Consider the following 9,159-nt stretch of genomic DNA (forward strand, 5'->3'; position numbering starts at 1 on the left):
ATGTGTGCCATGTCTGACATCAGGTAGGCACCATTCTCGTCCGCAATCTGTCGCATCCTGGCGTAATCCAGATTACGGGAGTAACAACTAACACCTGGGGACAGTAACAGCGCAATTCAGCTGATTGGAATGCTGCTGTGAATGAATTTCCTACTGCAATCCCCAACTATTACACCTTCAGATGTTGGGGACCTCAGCTCTGGAACGTCCTCCTTAAACCTCTCACCCTTGCCCATTAATGACCCTCCTTAAAATGGAACCTCTTCGACCAAAAGGCAAGGGCAAGTGTTACCCCTTCAACTCTCCTTCAGGAGCTGAATGACTATGCTGCTCTTGTTACATCCGCTGCCTCCTTCAAAATTTTGCAAAGAGGAAAGCTGGACACAAGAAAATACCCAATCCAGTAACATGGTATCAGTGAAAGGCAGCAGCAAAAAGTCAACAATATTTTATTCAGAATCATCCAGCAGGGATCCTGACCTGAACTTGCTATGATGTGTACCACATAATAGCTCAGTCCACAACAGGATTCCTGTTTATCGGTGTGGGGTGAGGGATTCAATTGTGAATTCTCTTTACTGGATGCCATCAGTGCTTACCTGCAATGATAAGCTTTGGGTGAAACAGCCGTGCGTTATCTGCCAACCCGTCATAGTCAATATAACCAGTTTCAGGGTTCACCTAAAGAGGATGAACAGCAGAGAAGATTTTGTCATTCATCGCACATGGATGTTGTTGGTAAAAGCTACAAGTTACTTCCTATCCCTAGCTACCTTTAAATGAATGGCTTGCTAAGTCATGCTAAAGGCCAGTCAAGAGTCAAAGTCAAGACCAGACAGGCTAAATAAGCAGATTTCTTTCACCATTACTGAACCAGACGAATTTTTATAGTAATCTCGTAGTTACATGGTCATCATTACTGATATTAGATTTGTATTTCTCATTCCTATTTGTAATAGGAGTTTAAATTTCCCAATTGCCATCGAGAGATTTAAATTTAAGCCTGCAGAACTGTTGTCCAGACCTCTAAATTACTCAGCTGTGACAAAACCACAATGCCATCAGTCCCCATACGACTCGTGTGTTATCCAGAGTCAAACTGTAAACATGATATCAAAGACATTTGTATTTTTTATATAAAAAGCACAAAGGAAACTTAGAGGTTATTAAGAGGGTAGTCTTCTGCCAAATCTCTTGACGAGGTCAGATGTAGCCAGAAACTCAACTTGTCTTCAAAATACAGCAAAACAATAGAGGGAACTAGGAAACCATTCTATAATGACAGACTTCTCCTGAATTAAGGGAATTCTAATCATTGAGATTAGGAGCTAATAGAGCTCAGGGGAACTGACAGAACAGGACTCGATAGGAGTTAAGATGTGGGTAGTAGGTTCCACTCCAATTACCTCCACTCCAGTTCATTCTTCTCTGCAGAACTCCTCATCTCCTTCAGTATTCCCTATCACAATCTTCAGGCTTTTGAGCTTGTCATAATTTACCTTTCAATCCATCTCCCTTTCTTGTGTCCTGCATTGAGTTTCAAGTCTTAAGCGAAGGCTTTACCTGGCCGTTAACATTCTTATCCGAGTCAGAATATCAGGGATGTGGATCATATTTCATAGCATAAGCCAAGAAACTACCAGCACCAAGGAGCAATACACTGTCAGAGCACAGTCTTCCAGATCAGAGGTTAAATCAAGGCCTTGTCTGCCTTTTCAAGGAGTAAGGCAAGATCGCATGGTGCAATTTAAAAAAAAGAGTGGAGAGTTCTCCTGCCATCCTGACCAGTCGATATCCCTTGGTCAATACCATCAAAAGCAGATGAGGTAATGTCCCGTTGCTGTTTGCTGGGTTCTCCTGTGCACAAGCTGGCTTCTGCATAACAACAGCAATTACCCTTTAAAATTAGTCCCTGTGAAATCTCTTTCCTGTGTTCCACAGAGGAATAAGGTGTTAGATAAAAGCAAAGGCAAAAGTTCCAACATTTTCGTTTTGACAAAAGGTCATTGACCTGAAGTGTTGACTCAGTTTGTCTCCCCTCCAATGTGGTCTGACCTGCTGATTGTTTGCAGCATTTTCTGTTCAGATATATTCATAAACATGTTGGGTTCTTTCATCTTCGGAGCACAATAAAAATATTTAAGCGTAAAGCTAACATGAGAAGATCAGTCTGAAAGTGTGAACGCTTCTTCTGCTTCAAATTAGGTTTGTCTGGTTTTCGTCCTCCAGCTATAACAAAATACAGTCAAACGGGTTCATGGACTTTAGTTTACTGCCAGAGCCATCGACATTCCTATTCTGGCCATATTAACTTCATGATGTGATTGTAAAATGTGTACACAATAACTATTCAACTGCCATAAACCAAACAGTAATCCTTCACTCTCAGATCCGTGCCACAAATGACATTGTATTTCACCATTGCAATTGATCAGAGGATCTGCATAACAGAAACAGCTGCAACTGCATTAATCTCGAGGAGCCTCACAGGAGTGTCCATCAAGCAAAATTTGAAACTGAGCCATAGATGGGGTTACTTGGACTGGTGAGCTAAAATCTTGTCAAGATATAGTTTCTAAGAAACATCTGGGGATGCATGGACAGGTTCAGGGATAGAATTGGGCTACCAAATGATAAGACAAAAAAAGAATGCAGAAGAATCCAGAATTGGAAGAACAAAACTAAACCACACTCACAATGCATCTCGCTTCCATTTAAGACTAAACAAATTGTGATTCCTTGCAGCATCTAAGGTTAGAATATGTCCAGCAACTTGTGGTCACTTGGAACCAATCAGCCAATCAACACAAGTTGCAAAGACAGCTGTTGCAAGCATGCAGTAGATGGATTTCTCTATCTGCCTCCCCACCTTCCTTTTACTGTTGGCTGAGAAGTTGACGATCAATTAACTCACTCCCATTCCCTGCCAAGAAGGATCCCTCCATCAGTCACATTGGGGGTATGGAGGAGCAGGGATGTGTTGTTGCAGTTATACAGGACCTTGGTGAGGCCACACCTAGAATATTGTGTGCAGTTTTGGTCTCCTTTTCTGAGGAAGGATGCTCTTGCTCTCGAGGGAACGCAGTGAAGGTTTACGAGGCTGATTCCGGGATGGCGGGACTGACATATGAGGAGAGATTGACTGGAGTTCAGGGGCGGGGGGGAAATCTCAGACTTATAAAATTCTAAAAGGACTAGACAGGATAGATGCAGGATGTTCCCGATGGTGGGTGTGTCCAGAACCACGGGTCACAGTCAGACGATTTGGGATAGACCATTTAGGACAGAGATGAGGAAACATTTCTTCACTAGAGAGAGTGGTGAGCCTATGGAATTCGTTACCACAGGAAGTAGTTGACGCCAAAAATTGAATGTATTCAAGAGGCAACTAGATATAGCACTTAAGGCAAATGGGATCAAAGTTATGGGGAGAAAGCAGGACTAGGCTATTGAGTTGGACGATCAGCCATGATCGTGAACAATAGCGGAATGGGCTCGAAGAGCCAAATGGCCTCCTCCTGCTCCTATCTTCCGTGTCCTTGGTACTTCCAAATTCAATTCTTGCTCTCTTGCTCCCTTCCTGTGAGGAGCACATAACCTGGGCTTGGTGCAGTACTATATCAGGGAAGATGAGAATGATGATGTGGTAGGCACCAATGTGGATTACAGGAATTGAATGGAAAACTTGTGATTTTCTGGGACAGTACGAACTGACCTGAAAGGGGACAGGAACTCCAATGAGATTTCAGGACTAAGAAACAAAACTGAAAATAGGCAGCAGAAACTTAGTATGCAAGTACGAAAGGCTGGGAAACAGGGACTGGAACTATTCAAAGAGAGTGTTTGGCAGTATTCAACGCTTTTTTTTAAATTCACTCATGGGATGTGGATGATACATGCTAGGCCAGCATTTATTGTCTTTCCCTTGTTGCCTTAGTGGCTTTGAGCTGCCTTGTTGAGACGCTGCTGTCCATGTGGTGGAGGTGGACACACAATTTGTTGGGGAGGGAATTCCAGGATGTTGACCCAACCACAATGAAGGAACAGCAACTTATTTCCAAGTCACAATGCTGAGTTGCGTGGAGGGGAACTTACTTTCCCATGTATCTGCTGCCCTTGTTCATCGAGGTAGAAGTAGTCATGGGTTTGGAAGGAGCTGTCTGAGGAACTTTGGTGAATTTCTGCAGTGCATCTTGTAGATAGTACATACTGCTGCCACTGAACATCGGTGGTGGTTGCTTGTTTTTTTTCCTTTATTCATTCACAGGATGAGGGCGTCGCTGGCTAGGCAGCATTTATTGCCCATCCCTAATTGCCCAGAGGGCAGTTGAGAGTCAACCACATTGCTGTGGGTCTGGAGTCACATGTAAGTCAGACTAGGTAAGGATGGCAGTTTCCTTCCCTAAATGACATTAGTGAACCAGATGGATTTTTCCAACAATCGGCAATGGGTTCACAGTCATCATTAGATCCTTAATTCCAGATATTTATTGAATTCAAATTCCACCATCTGCCGCGGTGGGATTTGGACCTGGGTCCCCAGAACATTATCTGGGTCTCTGGATTAATAGTCTGGCGATAATACAGCTAGGCCATCGCCTCCCCATAATAGCTTGTGGACGTTTGTGGATGTGGTGCCAATCAAGCATGCTGCTTTGTCCTGAATTGACGTCAAGTTTCTTGACTGTTGTTGCAGCTACACTCATCCAGGCAAGAGGGGAGTATTCACATTCCTTGACTTGTGCCTTGTAGATGGTGGACAGGCTTTGATGAGTCAGGAAGTGAATTACTCCGTGCAGTATTTTATGAGCCCAGCTGAGTCTTTTTTAATACTTCAATGCAAAGAATCTTGTGAATTAGCAGATGAATTGAAGCCACAGAGAGACAATTTGAAATAGAATTTCATCATTATTACTGAAACATGGCAGAAAGAAGGGCAGGAATCACAGCTCAACATTCCTTGTTACAAAGTTTTCAGATCAGATAGAGAGGGACATAAAAAAGTGGAACTGTAATATTGATTAATAATCACATCTGAAGGAGGGATGATATTCAATTAGGATCATCTTATAAAGGGCATGTGGGTTGAACAGAAAAGCAAAAAAAAAGCAAATCAAACAGATGGCAGTCTTATGTTCCTCACATAGTTAGAGGACGATAGAAGAGTAAATTGCTGAGAAATGCAAAATGGACAGGGCACTAATAACAGGGGAATTTCAGTCACCCTGACATTGCCTGCGATAGTATCAGTGCAAGATGTATGGAGAGCGCAAAATTCTTAAAATATATTCGGGAGGTTTATTTCAGCCAATACCTAACAAGTACAAAAGAAAGAGGATATTTTGGAACTTCAGGTTGTGAAATGAAGCAGGACAGCTGGAAGGGATATCCAATCAGCAAGGTTTTTTTTGTATGGATATTAATCAATTAGATTTAGTGCAGTCACGGTAAAGGAAAAAGATAGAACAGAAGTAAAAGTTCTCAGTTCTGCATAAGTCAATTTCACTAAGCTGGGATGTGATTTAACAAAAGTGGACCGCAAAGCAGCTAATTGAAAGTAAATCAATGGGGCGGATTCAAGGAGGAGATAGTGAGGTTTCAAAACAAACATTCCCACAAAGTAAAAAGAGGTGTGGCTCCTAAATCTATAGTTCCCTGATTAACAAAGGGCAAACGTAGCAATTCAAGGCAAAAAGAAAGCTTATGTCAGATATCAAGAACTCATAGTAGAATAAGCCTAGAGATGTATGGAAAGTACAGGATGAAAATCAAAAGGAAAATTATGAAAGTGAAGAGACAGCATTAAAAATATTGGCAAGCAAAGCTAAAGAAAACCCAAAAACATCTGACAAAAAGCTAAAGAGCAATAGAATAACCAACAAAAGCATTGGGTCCATGAGACCAATAACCTCAGTGATGTGTGAAGGCAGAAAGAAGTGCAGTTGTTCTGATTGCATGCTTTGTTTGAGCCTTCAGAAGAGAGGTGGGTTATGCAGGCATAGTAGTAAAGAGGAAACAGTGTGAAACAGGAGATGGGATAAATATAGTGAGCTAGAAAATATTAAGGGGTCGAGATTCCTCGCAAGTAAAATTAACTCCCAGGCTCAGATGAAGTATATTCAGTGTTATGGAGAGCAGCTAGGAAAAAAAAATAGTGAAAGCTCTGGCCATTTTTTCTAATCTTCATTAATATGGAGCTGATCAATTGGAGGACAGCTAACACTATTTTTTATATAAATGAAGGCATAGATGGAATAATTACAGCTCTGTCAGTCTAACCTTAGTGGTTGGCAAATTATTTGAAATATCTGAGGAACAGTATGAATCCATCATTTCAACAGGCTAGGGTTAATCAAGTCCAATAGCAGTTAGTTACTTTTTACAGACTGACTCTTTGATGTAATTTTTTGAGAAGATAACAGGAGGTTCAGTGAGGGTAGTGCATTTGATTTAAGTTATATTGATTTTTTTTACAAGGTCTCCTTGGCAGACTCGTCAGAAATGTAAAAGCCGATGGGATCCAAGGGATTGGGGCAGGCTGGATCTAAAGTTATCTCAGTGGCAAAAAGTAAAAAGGTCAACAGGTGTTTGGAGCAGGAAGGCTGCAGTGTGGTTCTGCAGAGTTCAGTTCCAGGCCTTTGCTTTTTGTGGTACATCTCAACACACTATTAATTAGGAAGCCTGATATAGAAGTTTGCAGATGGTACAAAAATTGCCACATATTTGGTTGCAAAAGAGAAAGCAAGCAGATATCGATAGACTGGCCAGGATTGGCAGAGAATTAGTAAAAGGAATTCAATCTGAAGTAGTGTGAGGTTATGCATTTGGGGTAAGGCAAACAAATAAACAATACATTGTAATACAATGAGACGGTTAGGGTAAGAGATTCATAAAGTGCATATCCACAAATCTTTGAAGATAGTAGGATTTACGCAAAAAAATCATATGTAGTGCCACACAAAAACATTAATAGACAAAATAAGAGTTTATGGGATTGGGGAGCGGGGTGATATATCAACATCAGTTGAATAATTACTTCATAAACAGAATATACAGTCGGAATTATGAGTCATTTTGAGGTGAGTAGGCCAAATGGGGGATACTGTAAGAACTACCAGTGCATGATCCTCAGCAATTTAGAATTAGTATCAATAACTTAGATGAGGCCACTGAGTGTAATGTGTAATCAAATTTACTGACAATACAAGAGGGCTAAGTGAGAAAGTAGGCTGTAGGGGGATGCAAAGATTTTAAACAATTTGTAATGTGGGGAGCTATGAAGATTTTTATTATTCTTTCATGGGGTGCGAACATCACTAGGCCAGCATATTGTGGTACATCCCAATTTGCCTTTGAAAGAAGTTGGTGAACCATCTTCTTGAATCATGGCAGTTCATCTGCTAAATTACCTGCTTTGGAAGGAAAAGTAGAAAAAATACAGAATGGTTTTTAAATGATAAGATTGGGAAATAGTGGTATGTGCAAGAATCTGGGTGTCACCATTCATGAATCAATCACATCACGATGCAAGTACAGTAAGAAATTAAGGCAGCATAGGGCATGCTTTGTTTATTACAAAGGGATTGGACGATAAGTTGAAATCGACTCATTGAAATTTTACAGGGCTTTGGAGAGACCCTTGGAGCATCCCACCCAGACCCATTCCCCTTTAATCCACCTAAGCAACATATCCCTGAACACTACAGGCAGCTTAGCATGGCCAATCCACCTAACCTGCACATCTTTGGACTGTGGGAGGAAACCAGAGCACCCGGAGGAAACCCACGCAGATACGGGGAGAATGTGCAAACTCTACACACAGTCGCCTGAAGGTAGAATCGAATCTGGGTCCCTGGCGCTGTGAGGCAGCAGTGCTAACCAGTGCCAAACTTGGATCCACTGTGCCACCGTGCCAGAATTCTTTACACCAGACAGAGGTACAGATGCTCAGTCATTGAGTATACTCAAGACAAAGATTGATCGTTTTGTTTTGATTACTAAGGGAACCGAGAGATATGAAGACGGTGTGGTAAGGTGGAGTTTAAGTGGAAGATAGCCATGACCATATAAATGCCACAGTAAGCTTGGTCAACCAAATGGTCTCCGTGCCTATTTCTCATGTTCTTTATTAGCAGACTTACCAATTGTAAGATCAAGGAGGTTATGGTAGAACTGTGTACAGTTCTGGTCACTGCAGGAAGGATCTGATCGCTGGAGAGGGTATAGCAGTGATCTATGAGGATGTGGCTAAGAATGGAGAAGTGTTGCAATGAGGAAAGACTGGACAAACTGGTTACTTACTTTTGAGCAGGGAGACTGAGGGGAGGAATTGATTCAAGTGTATAAAATCATGAGGGGCCTAGATGCGACAGATAGGAAAATATGTGGGTTATACACTTGAAGTACCATAACATACAGGGCTATAGATCAAGAGCTGGGAAGGGACAAATGGTCTCTTTCTGTGCAATAAATATAGAACTGTCAATGATTCTAAGTCGACATGTATGGAAGTGCATTACTTATTCAACTACACTTCTTAAAGGAAATCACAACAAACATTACATTTCCACATGTTAACGTGTCATAAGGCAACACTAGCAAGTATCACCTCTTGTTTATTCTGATCTAGAATGAGCTGCTGGAAAAGGGTGAAGGATGAAGATTGAAAATGCAAACACAAATATTGAAAGGAAAAAGAACAGTGCAGGATTCTAGGAATAAAACTGGGAGGACAGTGTATAATGAATAGCTCATTCAGAAAGCTGGCACAAGCTCAATGAGCCAAATGGCCTCCAAGCTGTTGCAAGATATCTTCAGAATTAAAAACAAAAGGGCAGTGAAGGATTAACTGCTAATTCGATATTGAGTTACTTTTCAAATGCTCCTACCTTGTATGGCATTGACTCAAAGAAGATAGATGTGGCAGAGATTTTCTTCTTTTCGGTCATGAAGCCATGGGTCAAGTGGCCACCATCAGGAAGATCCAATCCCATGATCCTCCCATGTGGCTCCACAAGAGCTGTGTAAATGGCAAAGTTCGCTGGAGAGCCTGCCATGGCCAGGGAGCAGAGGGGGATGAGGAAGAGGCAGGGGTAGACGGGGAGATGGAGAGGGGGAAAAGGGATGGTTAGGCAGTGAGGGGCACAGAGGAAGGGGGAG

At 41.8% G+C, this 9,159-nt stretch overlaps 1 protein-coding gene across 1 annotated transcript in view; it reads right to left on the reverse strand.

The window, feature by feature from the left end:
• Nucleotides 1-5: 5 nt before the first annotated feature.
• LOC109923679 (serine hydroxymethyltransferase, cytosolic-like) overlaps nt 6-9,159 on the reverse strand; it is a gene marked incomplete at its 3' end in the record, with an annotated part of 22,902 nt that continues 13,748 nt past the window's right edge. The window contains exons 5-7 of the mRNA XM_048609701.1: nt 8,889-9,049; nt 600-681; nt 6-94 (exon numbers count right to left, since the gene is read on the reverse strand). Coding sequence (XP_048465658.1) covers nt 6-94; nt 600-681; nt 8,889-9,049 — 332 coding nt within the window. The remainder of the gene's footprint in view (nt 95-599; nt 682-8,888; nt 9,050-9,159) is intronic.

The sequence above is a fragment of the Rhincodon typus genome, chromosome 21 (genome assembly GCF_021869965.1).
Source record: "Rhincodon typus isolate 14 chromosome 21, sRhiTyp1.1, whole genome shotgun sequence".
Taxonomy (NCBI): Eukaryota; Metazoa; Chordata; class Chondrichthyes; order Orectolobiformes; family Rhincodontidae; genus Rhincodon; species Rhincodon typus.